This window comes from Agelaius tricolor, unplaced genomic scaffold (genome assembly GCF_023055355.1).
Source record: "Agelaius tricolor isolate 1412-34295 unplaced genomic scaffold, bAgeTri1.0.p SCAF_18, whole genome shotgun sequence".
In the NCBI taxonomy this organism is placed as follows: Eukaryota; Metazoa; Chordata; class Aves; order Passeriformes; family Icteridae; genus Agelaius; species Agelaius tricolor.
This window is the reverse complement of record NW_027269278.1, coordinates 9,435,454-9,461,511: the sequence shown is the minus strand read 5'-3', so window position 1 is coordinate 9,461,511 and position 26,058 is coordinate 9,435,454. Positions and strand designations below refer to the sequence as shown.

Genomic DNA, 26,058 nt, shown 5'->3' with positions numbered 1-26,058 from the left:
AGCAGATCAGGCAGTGTGTTTCCCTGCCTGTTAAACCAGCTCCTGGTGCAAGAAGCTGTTCCTCTGAGCATCCTGTCTCACAGCAGGACTTCCTCTGTGGGCTTTGCTCCAAGTCTGCAAAGCAAGACTTAAATCTCCACCAGAAAGGTGGCTACCTTGAATTACAGAAACTTTCAGGCATGGGGAACTTTGTGAACATCCTCTTGCTTGGGCTTGCTCTTCCAGCTGTTACAAACGTCTCCAGCTGTGTTTCCCCAAGAGCTGGCTAAGATTTGGCAATGGAAATGCAATGAAAGTTTAAAAATGTGCTACTCACAGGCAGAGTGGCTGTATCAGCAGGGCTGGACCAGCCCTGCATCCCCACAGAGCTGCATCTCTGGGATGAGCTTGCTCTGTGTGACCATGCTCACTACACCAACACGAGGTATACACAGAAAACACTGCTTTATTGACTGCATTAGCCAACACATTGAGGAATGCAAAGGGGTTTCTTTTCATAAGCAATGGGCCATGGTCCCAATGTGTATTAAAGCATACACTGTATCTAAACAGGATGAAAATAATGGCAGACAGAGCTATTCCAAGGCAACACAAATAGCATGCATAATACAGTCTCACACAGAACGAGTTTGATAACATTATATTGCTTTAAGGATTAACTAACATGGAAAATGTACAAAAAGGAGAAATAGGTTTTTGCATTAATGAAAAATACATTTTTTCTCTACAAAGGAATTTCTAATACAAGAAAATAAATATTGCAACATAAGCCAAAAATAATTTAAAATTGCTCTTTTCAATATATTTTCAATATTTCTCTTTTGTATTAACAAATGGCACATCACGTTCTTTGAAACAAAGAAAACAGAAGGGTTTCTCCTCCTGCGACATTCATATCGTTTCCTGTAACTGATGTGAAGTGGATTGGTTTGCATGTGGAATGGTGCAAACTGCAGGGGATTTCCTTAAAGAACAACCAAACCTCATGCCCTGCCCTGTAGCAGCATCGTCCTGCAGCCTGCATCCATCCTGGCTCCTTTCTGCATCCAACCTTGGGGTGAGCTCCATGGGACAGTAGGCATCCTAACCCCATAAAACAGGTGCAAGTGAAAAAAATATAAAAGAAAAGAAAAATGAAAAAAAATATCAAAAGATGGGTGTGGGGAAAATGGGAATGTGGAATGGGAGCTATCCTGGGGAAACTCCCTCAGCCATCAGGGCTGGGGCTGGTGAGGGGCTGTGCTCCATCAGGGAATGATGCTTTCGGCATCCTCATCTCAATGGTGGCTGCTTCTCCAAGGAAACAGGTGCTCTTACAGTGCAAATGTCAATTCCTGCAGTTTATACATCTTAAAAGATAACATTTCTGTACTAAAATAAACCTTTTTTTCTTCTCTTTCTATTCATTTCAAAATACATTTACATTAACATCAAAAATATTTTCCTTGTGCATTTTCTCTCCAGAACACCAGACTCCCCTGCTCCCAGGACGCTCCAGGCAGGGGATGCTCTGGGGTGGCTGCAGCCATCCTGCCATGGTCCAGCCCTTGCTCAGCCCCAAAGCTCACCAGAGCCCTTTTCCTCCTCTCTATTCCTGCCATCCCATTCTTCTCCCTGTGCCCCACCAGCTTGCTTAGCTTTCCCCCCATCTCCTGATGGCAAAACATGACGCCTGATGTTTTGGGAGTGTTTCAAACTATGCTATTGCCCAATGTTGGAGGTGCCAGGTTGGTTGTTCTTTAAAGTTTCCCCATTTTTGCTTTCCTGTACTGAGAAGACAAGTAGTGCAGAAGCTGATGAATGGAACTGTGTACAGTGAAATTTGTGGATTGCTTTTTTTTTAACCATAATTGAGTGAAGCACACGGAAGCAAGATTCATTAAAAGGCAGCATATTGATTATTGTTATGACTCGTATACTAGGATACTGGAGCTAAAGCTAGCAAGCCTGATAAGATAAACTAAGTCCTATTTACTGTATTTAACATTATCTGAACATACTGAGCCTTAATTAATGAGCAGATTTTCATTTCCAAACCTCAATGGATTATGCTAATTTATAACAAAGGTAGTTCCTGTTTTGTTGGTATTTTGTTGTTTTTTTGTTTTCTTTTTTTTTTTTCCCCACTAATAACTTGTGTCACATTTTCCCATCTGAGGAAGATTCCTTCCCAGGCACGGTCAGTCTCAGCCAGGTGAGTGTTGGGCTTAGGCAGGACTGGGCATCCCACCCGCAGCCCCCACCGGTCGCCGTGTCTGGGATCAGCTGGGCTGTCATCGCTGATCTTCGCTGCAATTTGATCAATAATAAGGACTTTGGAAGGCTGATAAAGATGATGATCTACTCTAAAACATCAATCGAAATAGTCTCAGAGTTTCAAAAAGAAAGCTCACAGTGAAATGAGCAAAAAGCATCGGAAACCAAAATGGCAGGATGCGGTCTCGGAGCAGCAGCATCCCTCGGAGCAAGCTTGGAACCTAACGCCGCAGCAGTGTGGTATGAGTGTGTCTTTAGTCCTTGGTTGCTAAATAACTTCCAATTTTTTTTTTTCATAATGACAAGTTTCCGGTTTCTGGCTGTGCTGCTTGACTGTCAAAATATTTCTTTGGCATCCACAAAATTCTTTGACTGATTGGTTTGACAATTGCAAGGTTTTTTTGTTTAGTGATGGGTTTTAACCGGTTGCAGAAGTGTCCCAGGTTTGGGTTGGATTTGTGGTTTTTTTTTAGTTTTTTTTAAAACATTTTTTATTTTTAAAAAACAACAACAACAAAAGTTTCAGTGAATTCCTTTTTTTTTTTTTGTTCCCTGAGCTCACACTGGGGTCACTCCAATAAAACACGTAGCATGACTTAACTGTGACCTTTGAAGCCAAAACCGAAGTAATGGTGCAATTAAGTGCAAACATGGAAATTCGCCTGACTTATAGGTAACATGGGCTTTTAAACAACATTTAAGGCTTATTGGGGACATTTTATGCATTAAATTATTGTAATATTTATAATGTCAGCTTCTGTGAATCACCCCCCCACAACGAGTCAACAGCTTGTAACCAGGATTTAAGGTCAAAAAAAAAACCCAAAACAAAACAAAGGATGGAGAGGAATAAATTCACCATTTCCATTGTAGCATTTAGAAGGAAAACATAATAGTGGTGGCAACATAGTTTCCCCTCAGTGAGGGCACATTTGGCCTTGGGGCCATGGTTTTGGTTTGCAAGGGGGATTTCAAATGTACTGCCCTGGCATGGTAGGACCACGGCAGCATTGGAGGGAAGCATGGGCAAAAAAATTGCTCAGCCTCCTGGGTTACACCAACCCTGACTCCCCATGGTGGTTTTAAAGGATGCTTTCTTCCTCCATCCTGCCCCACATTTCCATTCTCCACTTGCTGATCCATTCACCTGAGTAAATCACTTCAGTGTTTCAAAGAACCTCACTAGGGGCAGGAACGGGGAGGACTTTTGCATCCTGGCCCCTGGACGGATCCCAACCAGATGGAAAGGTGAGGGGAAAAATAATGACCAAGAGATTTTTTTCCCTAAAAATAGAAATGTAACATTGCTCTCTTCCACCCCAAGCGTTTTCCTCCAACAAGCTTTTTGTGCTTTAGTCATTATTTATTTTAGAATCGCTTATTTCGCTTCCTTCTCTCCGTACACACAGGTGGGAATTTCCCCTCCCACAGCTGGCCACTGCCGGACCCTCTATTGCTCCCTGCTCTGAGGGCAACCGTCCCAGGCAGAAATCTACCCCTCATCAAATAATGCCCATGAACTGAACTGTCATCCCTGCAGAAAGCACAGGCACCGGCACCCTCCACCCTCTCAGCGCCCTCAACATTGGTCCTGCCGGGTGCCGGCTCACGTTCCCAGGCAGTGGGGTCTGGCAGGGAGCCGGGGAGGGACCACTGCTGTCACAGTCGTCGATGTCGGTGAAGCTGAAGCTGTATCTCAGGCGTATCGAGAAGAGAAAGACAACAGTGCCGAATTTCCAACTATATACACATATTAAAAACCCCCCTCGCCGTGATACCAGGCAGAAATTGGACATGGCAGTTGGAACTGGGCTGAGGCCTCACGCAGCCGGCGCGGTCGGAGGAGTTAGGAGGCCAGGATGCTCATCCTGACGATGTCCTCGCCGGCCGCCTCCAGCTGGCCCCGCTGCGCCCGGCCGCCGCGGGACTCCCCGTCCGAGTCGCTCATCTCGGCGTCGGAGAAGTATCCGTCCGTGTCGGCCTCGAAGCGCCGCAGGGGAGCTCCGCCAGCGCCCTCGGCCTTGGGGGGCTGTGACCGCCGCGCCCCCCGGCTCTCCTTTGGTAATTTGAACCGCACGATGGTTTTGGGGCTACCTATGGAGTCAGGCACTTTGGCCGCGGGGCTGGGCTCCGGCTGAGCGCAGCGCGGCGTCTCCTCCTCCTCCTCCTCCTTGCTGGCGCAGCCCCGTGTCCCAGCAGGGGGATGAGGCTCGCTGGCTTTCTGGAGAGAGCCCTTCCTGGCCACCTTTTTGGCCTCGCCCGTCCCTTTGCGGTCGGCGGGGAGCTTTGCCGCCCCTTTTTCCGACTTGCTGGGTCTGGAATCCAGGGCGAAGGGCTTGGCGGGATCCTCCGACAAGCTGCTGGCGTTGTTAGTCCAGGGCTCTGAGCCCTCCGGGTGGCCCCCGCCCCCTGCACAGGGGCTGCTCCTCGGCAGCTTTTTCTTAGTGTTCGTTCTCGTTCTGCTTTTCACTTTCTTTGTGGTCTCGCTCTGCCTGAACGGGGACCTGAGGGAATGGTCCATCATGAAGCTCAGCAAGGTCTCCTCATCCTGGAGGAGCTCCTCGGAGAGGCCAGGGGTGCTGGCCTCGTGGTGGGCGTTGTTGAGTGACCACTCGCTCATCGCCATGTTCTCCGCAGTGATCTGCACTGACTGTGCCAACCAGCTGTTGAAGAAAGTCCCATCGATGGGGAAGGAGGTTGACAAGCCTGGGAAAAACAAGAGTGGAAGATTGCTTCAGAAGCCAGGAACAGCCATGTTGCCTTCTGTCACCATCACCCACTCCACCAAAACTCCCTGGCACTGGGGAAACACTTGAAAGATCAACTACAACACACCACACTGGACACAGAGCAGGGGTTACTCCAGCACTAGAGCTGAACCTGGGTGCACTGGGGTCACAGCACAACAACCCAAGCAGTCCCTCACATCCAGCTCTCCACAAACCTCCCTGAACCCAAACCAAGCTTATTCCTTCAGTGAAGATGACAACGAATGACACATCCCAGCACAGGTGGAAACATTCTCATGCAAAGGTGGACGACAAACAATTCAAGTGTAAGTTAAAAAATATGGCGATAGGGCAAGACAGGGGAATGACAGGTTCCCCAGGAAGCAACTGCTGCAAGGCAACCCCCAGAGCCAGGCAGCCAGCATGGTAATGGGACCACTGCTACATCTGCAGGTCTGAGAACATCTCAGAAGACATGGAAACTGAAGAAGAGGAGCAGAGATGAAGGCTGGAATGGAAAAAGCTGAAAAACTTCCTGATAATGATCATTGAGAGCAAGAGTGAGCACTGTGGGCTGGGCTAATTGGGTCCAATTAGTAATGGGAAAGGTGCACACCTACACAGGCACAGGCAGTTTTAATCTCTGAAACAGAAACCCACGGGTTCCACATCTGAGTTGGTTTTATGGATGGAGGAAAAATGAGGTTTGATTTTGGATTTCAGGAAGAGCTTTCCTTTGAAACAGTCAGTCTGGCAACAGAGAGGGAAAGAGCAGTGGCCTGGGCAGGGTGACTCATGCTGATAGCAGTGTCAGCCTTACATCACCCTCACCTGTGAGCAGCAACACAGGCTGTGACCCTGCACCTCCTGCAACTCACCCCAGCCTTTTTGGAGAAGACAGCACCCATCCTGACAGCAGCCCAAGGCAGGGAAGGTGAAGCAGGAGCAAGGATGAAGTTTGGCCATTGTGTGGTACCCAAACACCAAAAAGCTCAAGTTTTGTGGGCAAGAGCACTGCCCAGCTCACCTTCCCCAGCCCTGCTCTGATGACAGCAGCCCCAAGGGATGCTTCAAGCCCTTCACAAAATGCAGGAGGTAACAAGACCTTGGTGAAGCTTTGGGTCAAGTTGCCTGCTTTCCCAAGCTCATAGCCATGCAGTTTTCCTCTGAGATTCTCCAGCCTCCATTGTTTGCTGGATTTTGCCCCAGTAAATCCAAAACTTCTTTAGCAAAGAACAGAGCAGAGACAGAATGAGTGCAAAAGCCCCATTTCCAAAGGTCCAACAGCTCTGAGATGACCAGAAAGCAGCATAGTCAGGTGAGCAATGTGCAAAGCAGAGCAAGGCAGGGAGATCCAGACCACCAGACCTCCTACAGAAATGTTCTGTACCCCCTGGAGGGTTTTACAGCATCTCCAGACTGCCTGAGAGCCTCAAAGGACCAGCACTCCCCTGTGCCCTGGCAGCTAGGCACACATGAACTCATCACCTTCTGCCTCTGCTGCTGGAGGTGGCAGCACCCGAGGAAGTAAAGCAGCAACCCAATTCCAGGTAAAAACCATATGCAGTTGTCAAGGACCTTGTCCAAAACAACCTTTTAGGTGATGGGGACCTGCTGGAGGTGGCTGAAGCATGTGTAGGGCCAGGCTCCTCACCCCTGAGCAAATTCAAGAGATGGATGAGCTTTGTGCCTGACTCCTGGATGCTCCTGCACCACTGGCACAACCAGCCATGGATGGTACACAAAACCTCACAGCCCACGTGCTGTACTCACCATCACTGCACAGCACAGAAGGCACAGGGCAGCAGCCCCACCATGGGGTGGGTAAGTCTGATTTTATCACCCGAAAGTGAAATCCCGCTCCAGCAGCACATCACCGGTTTGTAACACATTCTCCCAATCCTGCAGCTACAGGGGCAATTTTAAATCCCCTGCCCTGCCAGCGAGCATGTTTCTGAGCCAGTCTCTCTAGTAGGACCTGGATGATTCAGGCTGATTCCCACAAAAGTGAGATGGAAAGTGTAACTCCACCGTGTTACATGCAGGAGGGATCAGGGGCTGGGACTCTTAACCCTGCTCCCCAAAAGAGGGAGCCTCCAGCATCGCGGGTCAGCTCTGCGCCATAAAATCAGACTTACCCAGTTGTCCCAAAACAGTTTCGTTGATCGATTTCCTTTTCTCTGTCTTCTCAGGACTATTTTTTCTACCATCTCTTCCTTTCCTTCTTGGGTCACTTTTCTTACCCTTTGTCTTCTTCCCAGTTTGTTCTGGCATTTTTTAGAAAAAAAGGAAAACGCTGTGTGAGACGAGGCATCAGGGATGCTGTGGTGAGCGAGTTCCCTGGGGCACACCCCTGCAGTGGAGACCTGCAAACACCTCCAAGCCAAAGGGAGAGCAAGGGCCATTCTTTGGCCAGCTGTAGACTAGGGTCTCTACATCTTAAGAAAATCTGAATCCTGTAGGTTATAAAAAAAATGAGATTTTAGCCTTAGAGAGGAGTGGCCACAATGGCAGCCCCACTGAAGGCAGGTGGCTTGCTGGAGATTCTACAGCCACAGACCTGGAGCAGGACTATGGGGTGAGGACCCACTAGGGAGTAACCCCAAATCCTGCTCAGACACCTTGCAGCAGCCACAGTGACCTACAAACCTGGTGCTGTGTCACCCATCACCAACAAGAGCATCTCCAGAAGGGATTCAGCTGCACAGCCAGACTGACAGAGCAAAGGTACCAGCAGTTTTAAAGCCAACCTTGATCTGACCTTTTGGCAAAACTGTGCAGGAGTGAAAAAACCCCAAAGTGATACAGGTACATAAAGTAGGAAAGATGACCAGGACTGTCTATGGAAAGGTAGGGATCTAACTCTTTGCTATAAAGACATTCAGCTAAAAATTAGCATTTCCTAAATGGTTTTGAACTTCTACTGGATTTATTCCTCTTGGGTAAACAGGACAAATACCCTATAAAAGTACAACTTGTATTGCCAAGTAAAATACTTTCAGCAGTTTTTACTTACTCTGTTAGGCCATTCTCCCCCAGAAATCCATGCTAAAATTACTGTTAATTTTCAGAGAAGGAAGGATATCGCCCTAAAACCAAAATGTGGGTGGCTCATGGAAATGGAGGCAAAACAGGCAGTTTTTCAGAGTCTGGCCCATTGGCTAAACAATGATCTTAAGGAAGAAATCAGTTTATTGTGTGAGCCAGCAGCAAATCCTCAGCAGAGAGGCCATGGGGTGGATGGGTCAGAGGGAATAACCTCGGTTCTCCCCCTGCAGCAGCAGTGGAAATGTACTGGGTGGGCAGGGGAGGGAATTTGCATTGCACCTGCCTGAGTCTGAATTAACAGAGGATTTACAGTCCTGGAGTTGCCAGCCAGGAACCTCTCCTGACCAAAGGACTTACAAGAAAGAAAGAAAGAAAGGCAAAAGCAAATTTGGTATTTGCTACGTTCCTGCCAAGTAATGGGAGGAAGGCAGACACATTTTTCACTTCGCTTACAAAATCAAAATCTAACTTTGTTTAGACAGCACAACGGGGCTAAAGAGAAACCCGAGCAGCACTTTTTGAAGAGGAACCTGTCAAAATAGTAGCCGAGTTTCAAAGCCAGACAGTGTTTACTTTCCACTCAGTGCAAGAAAAATACAGGGAAGAGAGGAAGGTTCATTTTACACGGGAAGTTCTCACTGATTTTATTAAGAATCTCCTGCTTAAATGATCATTTGACAGCGGGAAAAATAAACCTCTCCTGTTCTGAGTTTTGTGTGGGAGCCAGTCCAAAAAAACCTTTGTGCCAAAACCATCTTTGGAACAACCCCAACAGATCTCAGTTGATGGCTACTGTAACAGCAGCTAAAAACTGGCCTCATCCTGGTGAAATAATGGAGACTTCTTCCTTTCTCCCAGGAACCCCAGCAATGGATGGGGGAGCATCCTGGTCAGGAGCTGTGGGGGAGGATGCTAACAGAACCATTCCCCCCTTCCAAACCAGTGAGTGCTTTGTAATGCTGGAAAAGGCAGCAGTGAGTTATCCAAAGCTTTGGTTCCACTGGATGCTGAGTATCTGCAGCTCCTGGTGTGGTCCTGGCAGGGGAACTCCTCCTGAGCTCAGGACACTCTACTGATGCTGAAAGGCACTCGGGTCCCTAATGTCCCCCTGGCATGGGAAGGACCCAGATGCCCAAAACACCTGGAGATGCCAGGACCAAATTCCTGGAGCTGGGTTGTTTCCCTGGCAGCAAGAACTCATGGAAGCTGGGTCCCAGGGGAAGCAGTCAGTCCCTGCTCAGGCTCAACCAGTAAGTCCATCCTGGGAGAGACAAGCAGCTCAGCTTGGTCAGTTCAGAGTGGAAAAGTGCAAACACCAGCTAGGTAGGGCAGGAGAGAAGAGCATCTGCATCACAAGGTCTGAAGTGATCCCTGCACACCAATCCCTGTCCAAGCAACCCTCCCACTGTGGGCTTGTCTCTGATCACTCACCTTTAGGCAGAACAAACACCATGGGCACAGCAGCCATGCTTTTCTCAAGTACACCCGTAACATTTTTGGGAAGGGCAATTGCACAGCACTGACACTGGGCAATGCAGACAACCCCAAAACCCCATCAGCAGAGCTTCAACATCAGCTCCCCATCTTTGGCTGGCATCTGCACCCCACTCATGAAGTTCCCAGCTCACCTACTCCCATTCTCCCTGGGAGGAACTGCTGGCTCCCATCCCACTGCTGCATCAGAGAGGGTTGGACATGTACCCCCAAGGCATTTTGGGAAACACAGGTCCCCAAGGGCATTTCAGGGAGCACAGGTCCCCAAGGCCATTTCCAGCTATCTAACACCCTGTCTGCAAGAGAGGAGAGCTTAAAAACCCATCCTGGCAAACTACCCTGTGCCTATCTCCTTCTGAGAGCTGCAAATGCTGGGCTGGGTTTGCCCAGCTGAACTAAAGAGCATTCTGAAGTCCCCTGTGATGCCTCCAAAACCCTCAGAAGCTGGCAGTGACAGCACATGGCAGGTGGTGCTCCTGGCAGGGATGCTGCTGGCTGGGACAGTGAGGTGGGGGTCCAGCTCAGGAATAATGTGCACATTATACCCTGGGTGCCAGGGAATGGATGTGCAGTGTGGGATCCCCAGTAATGCAAACACCATTCGTGTGTGTTCAGGCTGCTGAGCTGTACCTCTGGTCCAGCAAGGACATGCAGAGCAATTCAGAGTATGCCAGGGACTGGGATCTGCAGGACCCCCATCACCCCAGAGCACACCCTGGGGCCCCACCTCTGCCTGGCCTTGGCTATCAACAGGAATTTGCATGGGCCTGACTCACAGACATCTCAGCACACACATTCCTCAGCCTCCAAAACTTCAGTCAAAGGAGACTTTTGTCAAGGAAAGCTCAGCCCAGACAGTTCCTGAAGAAACCCCAACCATGTGATGGCTTCAAACACAACTCCAAAGCCACAAACACAACAACCGTCGGAAGCAGCTGCCAAAGCACCAGATGCTGCTGCTGGAAAAACTCTTCTGCAGCCACAGGGGCTGCTCTGCCCTGCCACAGGAGGCACAGGATGAGAGGGAGGAGGGAGCAGGAGCTGTGGGCTCCGGCACTGCTTGTGCAAAAGGAAAAAAAAGTAGGACAAAAGGAAACCAGCTTTATTTCAGCTCCTTAATAAAAGTTGGCAGAGGCTTTGCAGCCAGCAGCAGGATCTCCACTAAGGGGCAAGTGAAGCAGGGAGCTGCAGCTGACCAGAGCTAAAGGAGCTGGTCTCCTGGAGCAACAGACTCCCCACCAGCAGCTTAACCCTTGGTTCTTGACAGAATGCTCAGAGGCATCTGCAAAGAGGCTGAGGCAGGGCTCCCAGCCCGTGCCAGGGAGCCAGCTGCAGAGCAGCCCCGTGCCCAGGATGTGCCATCTCCTCCCAAGCAGTCCCAGCTCACAAAAGTCACCAAATACTGTCTTAGCACCCCCACCTAAGCAAATGCTTGGTCCTTCTGAGTGATTTCAGGGAAGGGGAGGATCAAGAGGGATCTGTGAAAGCAAGTAGCTCCAGCACTCCAGTCACCCAGAGTCTGGCTTTATTGAGTGTTTCTGAGTCAATATATCAACTGTGCCAAAATAACACATCAGGGGAGGGGGCAGCTCTGGCTTCCCTGGCACACAATTTGGCTTCAGTGGGAAGCATCTGTGAGAATGAGTTTTGTGATACTGACCTGGGTAAAGATCTTTCTCAATAAGCTTCATCTGGAGATGGAAGATCTGCTCCTGCAGTTTACAAATGGTGTGTTTCATTTTCTCCCGTCTTGTCACCATGTAACAGAGATTTCTAACCTACAGAAACACAAGAAACAGTGTCTGGTTTAGGCAGGGTCAAAGCAGGTCCCCTCAAGCTGTGCTGCTGCTCCTGCTGCCCAGGGAAATCCCCACTCCCTGGGATTCCATCCTTTTCACCTCACCATCATCTGTGCTGCTCTCCTCCCATGGCCCTTTGGGTGAGCCAGGGCTGGCAGAGAGGGCTCTTGATCCAAACTGTGTGGTACATATGGGAGAAGCCATGCAGTGAATCATTCCAAGCCCAAACACCTCTGTCCTGGCTCCATCAGCCGGGACCCCACGGTGGGCAGGGGAGGCTGGGAAGGAAGATGAGGAAGATGCTGTAGAAGGGGCATTTAACACAGTCATGGACAGGGCCAGCACCAACACCTGAGCACTGTGCTGAGTCCTTGGCCCAGCAGCTGCATCATGCTCATGTCCTGTTCACACCTGACACGGCCACCTGCACAAAAAATGCCAAATTCAATGAAGCAGCTTGGTGCCCCCAGTTCTCATACACAAACTGCACCTTGAGCAGGGAGGGATAAACCCTCTTCCCACAGCCACTGCAGGGGAGGGACTGAGCTGGGATGGGGATGTCAGAGCCTCACAGAACTGCCCTAAAGCAGATACCAGGGAAAAGCACAGAAAACACAGCAAAATACCCTGGGGATGCTGACCCAGGTCAGCAGCTGCAGCAGCTCCCTGCCTCAAATCTGGCCCCTCCACATGGTTATTCACACTTGCTCCACAGCTACCTGCAAATCACTGGTGCATTCTGTCCCAGTCCAAGACCTTTCATTAACCTGGCAGTGGGGTTGGAATAAGATGATCTTTTAAGGTCCCTTCCAACCCAACCCGTTCTGTGATTATCTGAAGCTCTAAACACAAACAGCAAAGCACAAAATATAACTGCTCACATGAGCCCTGCAGCAGCAGCAGCTAAACCCTGCTGCTGATAAACACCCCCAGCAGCACAAGGTGACAGAATTATTGCTGATAACTCCTGGCACTTCATGAGTTTCAGTGTCCTGCTTTTGCCAGCCCCATGTAAGGGTGGCTGGAGAGCCAGGCTCTGGCACTGCTGCCACAATGGACATCAAGGCTTTTGGAGCAAGCAGAGGCTTTCAGCTGCAGAGCATAAAATGCTAATGGCAGCTAACAGGATTTGACAGCATTTACTCAGCTTTTTGATGCTCTGAAGGAGCAAAGCTGCCTGTAATAAGGTAAGGAGGAGGTGGCCTGAATAGAGGAACATGCACATAGTTATGTCCACACCCACATGTGACCTTGATATCTTCGATTCCTCCCCCTCCTCATGCTCACACTCTTCTCTGCAGAGAATATTTCCAGGCTTGGGGGACTGTCCCAGTGTGGCCAGGAGCCTCTCACAATGACACAGCAGGCCAGGACATCATCCCACACTCACCTCATATCTGCCACCACAGGCTGTGAGGGCAGCACGACAACTGCAGGCAACCCCTGCCTCACTTAAGGACAATTTGGGAATGTTTAGAAAAAAAGGAGAAGCTGCTCTTTTTTTGTTGTTGTTGTATCCCCTAGCTATAAATACAAGGCAGGGAGTTCTATAGCATATTTTACTATGTTCTCTTTTTTTTCTTTCTGGATTGGAGAAAACATCAAACTATTTCTTTATGAAGAAAACAACTGCTTCTGGCAACCTGACTCTCCAAGAGTTTGGCCATATCTCTTCCCTATGATTTGATATTCCTGGAAGAAAACATTACTTTAGCTTTGCTTAGAAACTGCTGGTATTTACCCACACTTACACAGCTCAACACCACCCAGGGCTGCTTCCCCAAGCCAAGTTTAGATGCTGGTGTGAAAGCCTGGAAACCACAGCTTTTTGTTAAAGTTAATTTAAACACCCAGTCCTTGGAAAAAGCTATTTTTTAAAGGCAAAGAGGGTTTAAAAAAAAGGCCAAAAATAAAATGGGGTGACTGTATTAGGATTCCCAGGTAATACCAGGTAATAGCTTTAATTTGCTAACACTGTGAAGTACAGAAATGTCAGGGATTAAGAAATGATGGAGAGAACCACCATCACTGTGGCTGTCCCCATGTCATCTGCTCTCTGCTTCTGCCTCTGCAACTCCAGGACCCCTACACCATGACCAGCCCCAAAATCACTTCTGCCAGATTAATTGCTGAAATTGCTAAAATCCAACATGATATCCTCTGAAAGCCTTCAGAGCCTTCCAGGCTGCTCATCTCTGATCCCAGTTTGATGTGATTCCTCACTACTTGCAAGTGAACCAGGGTGGCAGTGACCTGCCAGGTGCAGGATCAGATACCTGGGATGCTCTGCCCACAGTTGGATTTAAACCCCTATCACCCATCTGAGCACTGGACTTTGATCTGGCTGGTGTTTATTGTTCCACTCTTGGAAGCAGAACAAACAAACAGCTCTTCCAGGGACAGGCAGTGAAACCTGGCAGGGAGTTGCTAAGCAGAGGCTGAATGCTGATGGGCACACCCCACAAAGCCTGGAGGCAACTCTGGAAAATGAGAAATCTGGTAAAACACGTAGTTTTGACACAAAGAAATCAAAGAGAAGCTGCCATGAGCAAAGCATAGTACCCAGGGATGCACAGTGGTTCAGTGCAGCTGGAAAAGCCAAGCTGGCAACAAAAGGAAGCAGCAGGAGGCAAAGCAGCCTGGTTTACATTTGCAGAATAGAGCAGATGAGGGGGAAAAGTGAGTTGAACTTGTCACCCTCGGATCAGGCAGATGCAGCCTGTTGCTGGAGACCCACTAATGGTGGCACCAGCACAACACAGAGATGGAAATGTGGTAAGTAAAGGCAGGAACAAAGGGGGACAGACTGGCAGAGGGATGGCAAAGATGACCACAGGGATGAAAGCCACAGAATCACAGAAAATAGTTCAATAGGTTAAAATCCAACTATTTCCACACAGGAGAAGGCTCTTGGGCTCCAGGATCCACACGGGAGTGGGTGCAGCAGGGGACCAGGGCAGGCTGGTCCAAAGCTGAGCCCCCACCTGGACATGGACACAGTGCCCACCCACACTGCCCCTTCTCCCCACAGGTTCAGTTATGCTGCAGACCCAGAGCAGATTGAAGAGAGGGTTCAGGGACATGCAGGGCCAGCATCCCCACCACCTTCACCTCCCAGGGAACAGCATGTCACCTACTGCACCCTCAGCCTTGCTCAGGAAACCACAGCATCATATCCACCAGGTCAGAACAATGCTATTCTCCTGCTTTCCTTCCTCCTAGAGACTCCCTAAGTTGTGGGTGGGGTATCTAACAGGGGTGTGGGCAAGGGCAGTGGATTCACCCCTCTGGCAGGGGCAGGAGAGAGGGGACCAGGCAGGGCTTGGGTATTAAGCAAAGCAAGTGAAGGAGCTTGGGCTGTGCATGCCAAGCTTGGCATCCCGGCCCTGCCTGTCCCTGTGCCACTGCTGCAGGCTGCTACACCCATGTGCCTCCCCAGCAGCAGCACTACTGCACCTGTCCCCTCTCTGCCATCTCACCCCAGGTTCTGCGTGTGCTGCTTCTTCCCCTGTGCCTCTTCCTCTTGCTGCTTCTCACCTTCCAGCTGCTCCTCCTCTCCAGCCTCTGCCCTATCCCTGCTCCTGCCCACTGTGTGCAGCAAGCCCAGCCCAGGGAGCTCTGGCACCACTTGGGCACTGCTGCTCCACCAATGCACCCTCTCACCCAAAAAGCTGCTGTGGAGGCTGCTGCTTCCTCTGCTCTGGCTGGGAGGATTCCAGGATGTCCTGCACCACTGGGAGCTGCAGCTGCTGCATCCTCTGGCCTGGCTCTGCCTCTGCTCCCTGAGGAGCTGACCCACTTTTGGCTGCAGCAGGGCAGGGCATGCCCAGTCCCACTGGCCCTGCTCTCACTCTGCTTTCACTCATCTTTGATGTTTAATGTAAGTAAATGATGATGTGTTCCCAAGCCTTGCTGCTGCAAAGCACCTGAGGGACAACACAGGATAATTTTGTGAAACTATTTACGTATAGTGGACACAAGCTGCAGCATCATCTGCCTCCCATCCACCCAGCCCTGCCAAGGCACCTTTCCCAGCAGAAATTTGTTTTTTTGAACCCCTGGATGAGCCCAACACTAACTTATTCCATCGATGTCAGTGTTTTGGCAGTGACAATGTGCACACACCGAGCATTGCTAAGTTTCTGAATGAAGATGGAAGAACAAAAGCACAAGAGGAGTCAAACTGAGTCAGGGAGAGCAGGGCTTGTGCTGCCTGTGGGTGCCAGCTGCCCTGATGGAGCACAGGGTACACCACTGAAGGAGAAGCTGTACTCACCCTCTCCAGGTCTTGCCTGAGGTGCATGAAGAGCTTTAAGCGTCGGTAGAGAACATCCTGCTCCTGCTGAGCCAAGTTGTCCACTTCATCCGTTTTTGGTGTCAGCAGCGGTTTGTTGGAGTTTGCTTTCCTCTTCAGCTTCCAGTACTGGTAGACAAAATCCACCAGCGATTCACTCAAGTCAAGGTTCTCTGCCACCTCTGAAGGCTTCACGAGCTCATAGAAGTCCTCCTCCAGCTGCTGGAGCTTCTGCTTCCGCAGCGTGACCTTCTCCAAGTCCAGCTGGGCTTGGTCGGGCTCTGTCCGCGCCTCCTCGGGCAACTTGGTGGCGCCAGTGCTGTGCTCAAGGCAGAAGGACTTGAACTTCACCTCATCATTGTCTGCAAGGATGGTCCTCATGTCCAGGTTGTGGTCGAAGGCGCAGGTGACGTGGAATGCGGTGACACAGGCGGGCATGGAGCACTGTGGGAGAGGGACAGGGCTCAGGGACAGCAATGAGGGGACACCCAGCAAGACAACAGGCGACACGGGCACGCCACAAACCCAGGATGGCACCTGCCATGAAGTGATGGATGCTCCACCACAGGAATTCCTGATGGAGGAACGCCGGTATTGCCCCACTCACACAGACCCAAGGGCCCAAACACCATAAACACAAGCAGAAGAACCCCAGGGCTCAAGAGGTGACATTTTTCCACCTAACCTTCTTTAATCCACCTCTGTAATGGGCCCTGCTCAGCTCTCACCTACCACAACCAGAAGCTTCCCATGGTTCTTCCAACAAGACACATGTCAAAACCCAAAGAACAGCACGTGCCCATGGGATGCTCCAGGACTGTCAGTGGATTTGTCCTGATGGAGAAATGCTCACCTGTATTTCACCCTCAAACTACTCCCCCTCTGTTACCACATCTAAAGCCAGCATGCCATTTTTACAGGAAGCATACAGAACATGGCAAGGTTTAGGAGTGAACATGGGATCTAAGAAGCAGCCAATGCTCCTAAATGCCTTCCTCCTCAGGAAATTACACAGCCTCTAACTTGCTCCATTTAAAAAAGAAAGAAAAACGTAACTGGAGCAAAACATCACAAAACGAACGCTTTAGAACTTGTACATTGGCTACAATGTTGTCAAACTTGCATCAGATCGATTTTTTTAATGATCTTCTGAACTTACCTCAGGCTTAAATTACTTTGGGCCCCACAGGCAATAAATCTCAGGCTGGTGTCCCACAGAGGAACTCCCACCAGCCAGTGCGTGCCCATGTCCATGTCAGCACCTTTTCCCCCTCCACTCATTAACTGTTTTTAATGGCTCAGAGTGTCAGGTAATTATTTCAACCATAATCCATAAGAAATCAGTCTATTCCAGCTGCTAATGACCAGTTAAACTGCAATAATGAGACCTTTTAAGTGGGCTATTACTGTAGGCACTACTTTGGGTTAATAGAAGGATTGTTCTTGTGGGGGATGAAGATGCACTTGTGGCCTGAAGGACCAGGTGGAGGCATGTGAAATTTCCTGAATGTTGATGACAAACCATTTAGTTTTACTGGGGCTCTGCTGCACCTTAATTTTAAAAAAGAAAAATATATTCTGGTAGTAGTGGAGGAACAGAAGTTTTACAGCTTTTTATCATTACCCCATCCATCAGCCCTGAATCCTGCTCAGGCACCCGGGGGCAAACTTCTGACGTTGCTGATTTTAGATATTTTCCTTTGACTTTTTTTTTTTTTCAGTCTGCTGGTGCTCAAGAAGCTGCCAGGACCAAGAAAAGCATAGGCAAGCATTGTCCAAATCCTTCACTTCCAGAGCTCTCCAGGCCCTGCTCCAAAGCCTCAGAGAGCAGTGGGATGAGCTGGATGCAGCTCTGGCTGTACCAGCATGGCCCTGGGCAGCAATGCTGGGCACTAACTCCCGCAGGCACCACAAGCAAGCGGATTATGAACTCCAACACCATGCTCATCCTGTTTAAAAATGGCCATTTGGTCCTAATTTCAGTCTGAAATTGCTCACAAAAATATCTGGTAACTTGCAAAACTCAACTCCTTCTGCTGTGCTGCTGGCACTCGCTTGGAGCCTGGCACGGTGAGGGACCCACTAATGCTCCCTGTGCCAGCTCAGGGCACTCACCACCACAGTGGGCAGAAGGTGCCTGCCCTGCCACCCTGGCCCTCCCCTGGGACAAGCCCTGTCACACCACACACACAGCTGAAGCACCAGCTCTGTTTATTTTTGGCAAGGAAGGAGGGACAGAGGGAGCCCAGCCTGACTTGCAGCTTCCAGATTTACTCAGGGCAGTCAGTATATCACATGCTGGCTTTTAAAGCACACACAGTGCTGTCCCTTCCCTTCTGTTTCTGCCATCAGTGCTAAAAAGAGCATTAACAACACGCCCATGTCTTCTGCCAGGACAGTGTCCTGCTACCAGGAATGACCATCACTCCACCTTAGGAATAAAGCAAATCCAGTGACACTCATCCTGGATCTCTCTACTCCAACAGATGGCAAGCAGCACTTGTCAGAAACTGTGCCCAAAATGCAAACAGAAAATAATTAGGCAGTTCAGTTGACAGGGCAACAAAGAAAGATACCTGGTTGGCTACAGCCACTGAGGGACCCTGGATAAACTAACAATAAAAACATATTGATCCACCCCAGAATGGCGCTGGAATGGAGCCACTTGTGGCAGGAGGGAGGGATCTGCCACACAGAATGAACCAGGCTCAAAGACTGGAGCAGTCCCTGCTTCATTATTGATTGTGCCTCATTATCTTACAGCACCTTCCATTCAAGCACTTCAGCACACTTTGCTTATCCAGGCAAATCCATTCCCAAATAAAATTCTGAGAGAGAGAGAGAGAGAGAGAGGGTAAAAACTGCCCCAGAGATTTAACACGGGCTCCTAATTAGTCCTAAAATCATTCTTACTGGGAAGAAACAGAGATGATTTGAGTTGCCAAGGTCACTCAAACAGAAGTTCAGCAGCCTGCAGTGGTGCTCTGCTGCAGTTTGGGGCTGAGGGGAAGGAAGCAGCTCCTCCAAAGACCTGTGAGGGGAGCTCAGGAAGGAAAAATTAATTACCGGTGCTGAACACTGGCCAAGCCATCAGACACAACACTTCTGCATCCTTAAAAATCTACCATGTGATTTTTCATGACCACAGATGGTCTGGAGCCTGGTAGAGCTTCTCAGCTAAAAATGGCAATTTCAGCCTCACAGACTCCTCAGGGCACGATGAGGGGCAGAGGACGGATGGGGCTGGGGCAGCACACCCTGCTCTTATCCCTGGTGCCATGTGCTGCCTTCTCAGGACTACAGGCAGAAGAGCTTTGGGAAACACCAGTTATCCCAGGGGATGAGGACCAGGGGCATTGATTGCTTAATGGGAGGGGGTGGCAGTGGGCAGAGAAGTGATGATGAACGGGGGAAGTGATGAAGGACATTTCCAAGGGCTTCTTCTCCAAAAAGTGACAGCAAAAAGAAAGCTGGAAGATGATGACTTCTTTGGAGAAGCTTGCCAACAACCAAGAGAGCCCTGGCATTCTGTGCTGCCTTGGTGAGCTCCTCCAGTCACTCTGACAAGCAAGGAGGAGTCCCAAAAAAGCATGGTCAGGACTCAGGCTGCACCAGAGCCTGGCTCCTGGCACTCTCTTTTCCATCTCAGAAATGCAAACAAGAAAATTCCTCCTGCATTCTGAGCTCTCTGGCATCTCCTGATGTCTGACCACAAGAACCACCACGAAGTAATGACTTCCCCTGAACAGGACTCAGGCAAAGGGTGTCTCCAGAGCTGCATCCCTGCACAGCATCCAGTACTTTAGGCTCAGTCACAGCCTCGCTGAGTTACACTGGGCTCAGAGCTCTGTACCAGAGAGCAGGGGTTGAGTCACATGCAGCAGCAAAGCCAAAGGCATGGACAGCAGCAGGGAGCCCTTTCTCAGGCTCCTCTGAGTTTCTTTCCCTTTTGATGGTCAAATTTGGATGGGGGAAAAAAACACCTCCACACACAGAGGTCCCTACGAAGACTTCTCATGTTTGTCTCTGCAAATGTGGCTGAGGTGGGTGTTTACTCAAGCTGCAGTGCTGCCTCTGAGATGCCCTGCTTGGATGACAGTCTTCTGCTCCTGCAGCCTGCCCCCCAGATTTCACCTTCACAAAACCCTCTTGACCACTTGGAAAACCCTCTCCTGGAAGCAGCTTCCTTCTTTCCACAGACCTGCCCACCTGCAGCACCTGACTGCTGCTGCCAGCAACAAACACCCAGTGCTTTTGCAGAAAACAACATCCTCCTTTCAGAGCTGGGTCACAAACCCAAAGTGCTGACAAGGGTAGATCCCACCTGTACAAACAGGCACTAGCAAAAATATGCTCCATAAAATATGCTCCACAAAATATGCTCCATAAACATAAGCTTTCAAAACAGAGCTCTGTACCATGGATGAGTACAGAGCGTATTTATTTACCTATGGGTGTTAATTTACCCCATAAATCCTTACATAAAGGCACTGCCTGCTTTTTTGTCACTTCTCCCCCTTTTCCTTGAAGCAAAACCATCCTGCACATGGCAGGGTGGCCTTGGCAAATGCCCCAGTGGCAATCTCATGAAAACTTACAAACCACGAGCTGCCAGCACATGAGGCAGCAAGGCTCCTGTTCTGTCTCAGGTGACCTTTAATGCAAATCCATTCAGTTCTCAGGATCTCACAGCTCCTGAGAGATGGCACTAAGAGGATGAAGCCTGAGAGACACTGAATTCTTTTTGATGCTGCCAAGCCTGTTTGCTTCCTTCCCTGCCCCTCTGTTCTTTGAAAGCAGTTGCCATTCTGACACAGTATCTCCATCTGGCAGGGTGAATAAGCACCCAGAGCCATCAAAAAAAAAAAATGAGTCAATGCGACAGATTTAAAGAAGTATTGTGAGATTTCATTTCAAAGTATGGGGATTACTTTTAAATAGCTGCCTTTAAGGTATTAAAGCCAAGATGACAGCACAAACACAGCTCAGCACTGCAGAGCTCCTATCCCTGCTGTCCTTCTGCCACCAGCCAGCAGCTCCTGGTCCATGGTCACTGCTGCAAACACCAACTACCTGCAGCTCCTGCTGAGGTACCAGAGCTGATCACTTGGGGTCAGGACACAGCCCTAAACTTCTCTAAATTTTTCAAAGCTTAATGGCTATTCTCTGGGACCACCAAGACATCACACTGGCCAAGCAGGTGGAAGGAGGGGGAATCATGGGGCTCAGCAGGGGTCCCTAAAAATAGAGATCATGGTGTGGGAAGCTATGTCCCACTTTTGCACTAGAAAAGCCTGGAGAATCCTGCTTGCTATCTGAAAACAGAATTTCTGCCTCTCCTGTTGTGGGGAGGGCAGGCAATCAGGTATCTGCAGTGGTTTGTTTAGTTGTGGCACATCAGAAAATGTAGAAATGTAATACATGGTAAGTACTTTATTCTCCCAGCCAGCAGGTCAGTGAGGACTATCCAACCCTGGTGCACCCTGATATCCCCACAACCGAAAGGCTGACCCCCTGAGGTTTGTGAAATACTTGTGTTAGGTATCCCATGAGCATCTCACTTTCCTGGCAGCCTCACAAAGCCCTACTCCTGGAGGTTTCTGATCTAAATCAAGGTCATTTGCAGTCCCAGTAATTAGTGTCACTACAGCAACACCACTGTGTTATGCAAATAAAGTTAATCTAGATTTCTAGCACTCAGTGCATTAAATGATTGCAAACAACATCTGATGATGCCTGACAGGCTCTTGTCATTAGGTTTCCTCAGAACAGAAATAAGAGTCATTCAGACCTCGTCCTTCAGCATCTCAAGACTCTCCAGTGGCTAACACAGGTACAAGCTCAGAGCTCTGAGTTTCTCCAGTGCCAAGTTACATACCTGAATGCATGTCCCAGTGCACTCCTTGCAGAGGCTGCAGGACAAAGCCCACCTGCTTGCTGGGATATGTGAGATCTTCGTAATGGGTTCCATTTTTTCAGGACATCCAATGCTAACCTGGCCACAAGACAGAACACAAGCTGTAAATATTGGATATGGTCACAAATCTCCTACAAGGGGGTGTCTGTGGCAGTCTAAATGAGGGATGGATTATACTTTTTATTCTTCAGGGTCAGCTGTAATCTGGAAAAAAAATTAAACCCCCCAAACCAGAAACAAATCTGGATGACAAAGAAAGAAAAATTTATGTTGGTTTTTCCTCCACATGAATTCCTCATCTGAGGTGTATCTCAGATGGGCATATGAAATTAGCTTTACTCTGCTCAAAGGTATTGCCCCTCCCTCTGTGGCCTTGCAGCCCAATTCTCTGCCCTCCTTTAATTAGCAGCTCCTTGGCTGCTAATTAAACACACGATAAACAGCCAAACCGCGTTTGTTATTTACACATTTGTTATTTACACCGTTAATGAACGCCCTGGGCTGAGACCTGAGGCCTCCCTGGGGTGCCCACCCATGTGTCAGGGGGATGCTGGCAGACCCCTTACTTCAGGTATCCATAAGGCACAGCTAACGTGGACCCATTTCGTCCCGCTGCGGGTGGGCTTCAGCGCTCCCCCCCTCTTGGGGCACAGCAGACACTTGGGCTGAACACCGAGGGCACAGGTCCTGCACAGCCAGCTCCCAATGGGCACCTTCAGGATGCCATAGCACGCCTGTGGAGACAGGAGGGACCAGGGTTAATCCAGGATGAACATCCTCACAGACCTCCTCCCTCCCTCCCTCCCTCCCTCCCTCCCACCTTTCTCGCTGCTGCTGCATCCCAATAAACAGCAGACAAGGAGCTGAAGTTCTTCCTTGCTACCTTCCCTGTTTTCACATGGATGCTCATGGTGGATCAGTGTGTCCTGGGTGTTAATTAAAAGCCAAGTATAAAAATGTGCTGTGCACCATGCCAAGCACAACCTGGCCCCAGGCTGGGGGTGGGCAGAGCCCCCACCACAGACATCTGCCCGCTCATGTCCTGCCTGTTCCTGACCCATGATGATGGGAAAAGTCAGAAATGCTGTGCAGAGAAATCTTCTGAGGTCACTGAGGGCTGAAAAGCCACAAGCCCATGATTGAGAAAGTTGACCACACTGGTTAGAGACCCAGCACAGCCCAAAGGGGAAGCAAAAATAAATATGGAAAGGCAAAAAGGGGAAGCCAATAGTCATGAATGTAAATGAGATGGGAGGAACCAAAAAGGATAATAAATCTTAAGGATGACACATCTAAAGGGGGCACAGATAAGTCTCCAGCCAAGAGAGTGAGAAGTGAAGGACTTGGGCTCCCTGGAGCTCCCTGACCTGCTGTGGTAATGCAGGACACTGAGAAGCCAGTGTTTCATAAATATTTCTCTTCCGTGCTTGGGGAAGAGCCAAATGATAAGCTGTATCACATAATGATAAATACTTCCCACTTTTACCATGATTTATGACTGTATTAAACAGCTACTGCTAAAACTAGACAGTTTTTAACTGGCAGGTCCTGATAACTCACACTTAAAGGGTTTTCAGAGGGCGACACACTGCCTTGGGCACTAACACAGGGCTGTGTCCCTATTTAAAGCGAGGAGATGTAATTAATTCTACATCTGGCTGCTCTGACATCCCTGCAGAAGGCAAGCAGCCAGGGCTGACAAGGACCCCCAGCACTGGTAGCTGCAAATTGAGCCCAGGCATTCATCAGCTCCACTTCTTGAAGTTTATCTCCAAAAAGAGCAGAGCAGCTTTTTCTCCTGCTGCTGCAGGTCACCGTCACAGCAAGTAACAGTGCAGTGGGTGGGGACAGGAACAGAGAGGGCACATGGAGATGTGTGAGCTTGGCAAAAGTACATCATCGGTCTCTGCTGGCCCAGAAGACTACAACATGACTTCAGGTTGCCCCAAATCACAAACTGATAGTGGTTTCCAAGTGGAAAAAGCCATTTTGTGAACAGAGTATTAGGACAACAAGGAATTAAGAGAGGAAATATTATTGCTGTAAGTCTACATGGTTCAAAGAGCCTTAACTCTGTGTTTCACAGTGCTTCCAAATCTGATAGATAAATCATTTCTGGAACACAGTTTTATAAAACATGTGATTTATTACCAGGCAGGAATCAGCCTGGTATGTACTAGCAGCAGAATGAACTGGCAGACTCATCTCAAAATCCAGGGGAAAGCAGGAATTATGACCATCTCTAGCAGACCCATGGATCTTGGTTATTTATTTCTAGTGATTTTAAGAGTAGCTGAAGGTGCAATCCGCTCCTGAGAAGGAAACACAAGTCTTCTGTCCCAGACAAGGAGCAGCTCTAGAAACAAGGTGCATTATCAGCTAAACACACTCCTCCAAGTCCAGCACCAGGCAGAAGGTGCTCCAGAAATATGAAGCCAGAGGAATGCTGAATAGGAGCAGCACAGCTATTTTTATTGCTGCATCTATTTGGGGTGCATCATCACTGAGAACAAGATGCCAAAAAACCAGGGAGGATGCCAAGCCATAGACAAGCTTGGTGTGGTCCATGGAACAGAGGGTGGGTTCAGCCATGTGCCACACCAGGGAAAGGGAATTCAGTGATGACAGGCCCATGGCATGGTGGCTGGAAACTGGAGGTGGCTCATTCCCATGCTAAACAGGAGTGTGATGCTGTCACTGTGAGAGCAAGGAACTGTGATTTAGCAGTGGGGGGCATGGCTCCACCTCGATGACAATTTTAAGAGGACAACTGCATGTGCTTTCCAAAAGCTTCCCTTCATAGGAATTAATTAATAGCAAGCCTCATGGCCTGTGTCATGCAGATGAAGTGAGTACAGAGATATCACCTGGCACCATAACCCACCACCTGTGTCCTGAGCCCCTTCCCAGTGGGATGCAGGAGGACAAGGCATGGCTCTGGTGAAGCCCATGGCACCAGCACCCATTTGCCTGCAGGAAAGCATCATTCCCAGCAGGTTTTGGACGTGGTGCTGGCAAAGGCATGGTGCAGGCTAGATAACCATGATGCCATCTAACACCCTGCACTGTGGCTCTGCACTTCGTGGCTTAGGGTGTAAATTGGGGCAGAGAGTAAATCACAGGCAACTTATGGGCTGCTATAGGGCTTAGGGCTGGACTTTGCTCCCTGAAAACAACTGAAAATCCCTCTTTTCTTTTAACAGCCTTGAAATCCAGGCTGCTGTGTCCCCTCCTGCAGCACTGGGGCTGCTGCTTTAAGTGGAGCCCACACGGTGCCACAGCTCCTCCTGAGTCCCTGCTGTGGCTCATGCAGCTCACAGCCTGACACTGCCACTTGGGCTTGTTAAAAAAGAGCCCAAGACAAAAAAATACCTCGAACCCAACCCTGAATCATTCTGGTATTTTGTGGAATCTGATTCACTGATGGAAACCATTCAAAACACCCACCACCCGCAACTATAGATATCTCCAGTGCTCTCCCACCTCCAGGAAGCACTGATGGAAAAGCTGCCCAAAAGATGAGCAAATGGCTCTCTTTAGAACTAAAAAAACCCAAAACTGTTCACACAGAGGGTGAAGCCCAGGTGCTGCTGCTGCCATCCCAGCACCACACAGCTTCCCCTTGAAGCCCAACCAGTAAAACCTCCCCGGGTCCACGAGGGACCCAGGAGACCCTCACGTGGCTGCCTTCCCCTTGTCAAGGTTTCCCCAAAAGCAGGAGGCCCACAGACTCCCCCCAGCAAGAGCCTGAAGCATTAGCACTCAATTCTAAAAATAAAATTATTTTCCTCCAGGCAGCAAAATAAAATGAAATCCCACGCTCACACAGTGGGGAAGCTGGGACAGAAACCCTGTGATGTGAGACTGCACTGGTGGAGCTGGAAGGTCCCACCACTCCCCAGACAAAGCAGAGGAGGAGGAGGAAGCTGGGGGGTCTGTGCAAGCCCACCCCTATGGTGAGCACAGGACTGCAGACCCACACCCCACCCAGCCACCAGCCAAGTCTTGCACACAGTGCTGGTCACCTGAATCTGCTAAAGATCCACTGGGGTTCCATAAAAACCATAAAGAAGAATAAGCATATTAAAGGACAAGGAGACATAAAATATCCCAGAGACCAGAGAATAAGGAGGAAGGGGCACTTCAGCCTCTGGCTGAGTGTTTCTGTGGGCACTTATAAATTCCTGGGGGTAAGAAAGTTGCCCCGAATCTCAGGTTGCCCCGAATCCATGGGACTTGGAGCAACCTGAGATAGTGAAGGTGTCCCTGGGTTTTCCTCTTTCTTGATGAAGGCTGGGGTTTCCCACCACTTCCTCAGCCACCATTTGTGGTGGAAACTGATCCTTCTCTTTTGGTTGCAAGGTGCTTTTGCCCTTCTCATTCCCTGAGAGTTCATTACTCCTTGACTGAAGCAGTGACAGCCACTGCAGCCCTCACTCCTTCAGGAGACTGTGCCAGTATAATTTCAATCTCTTTCATTTTCAGAGGTTTCAGCAAATTCAGATGGCAATGCTGGGAAAT

At 49.4% G+C, this 26,058-nt stretch overlaps 1 protein-coding gene across 1 annotated transcript in view; it reads right to left on the bottom strand.

The window, feature by feature from the left end:
* Positions 1–427: 427 nt before the first annotated feature.
* The window catches only part of JADE2 (jade family PHD finger 2), a 71,397-nt gene continuing 45,766 nt past the window's right edge, over positions 428–26,058 (bottom strand). Inside the window, 6 exon segments of the mRNA XM_071443225.1 lie at positions 428–4,962; positions 7,124–7,252; positions 11,188–11,305; positions 15,603–16,064; positions 21,499–21,615; positions 22,104–22,271. Of these exon segments, the coding sequence (XP_071299326.1) occupies positions 4,103–4,962; positions 7,124–7,252; positions 11,188–11,305; positions 15,603–16,064; positions 21,499–21,615; positions 22,104–22,271 (1,854 nt within the window). The 3' untranslated portion in view covers positions 428–4,102.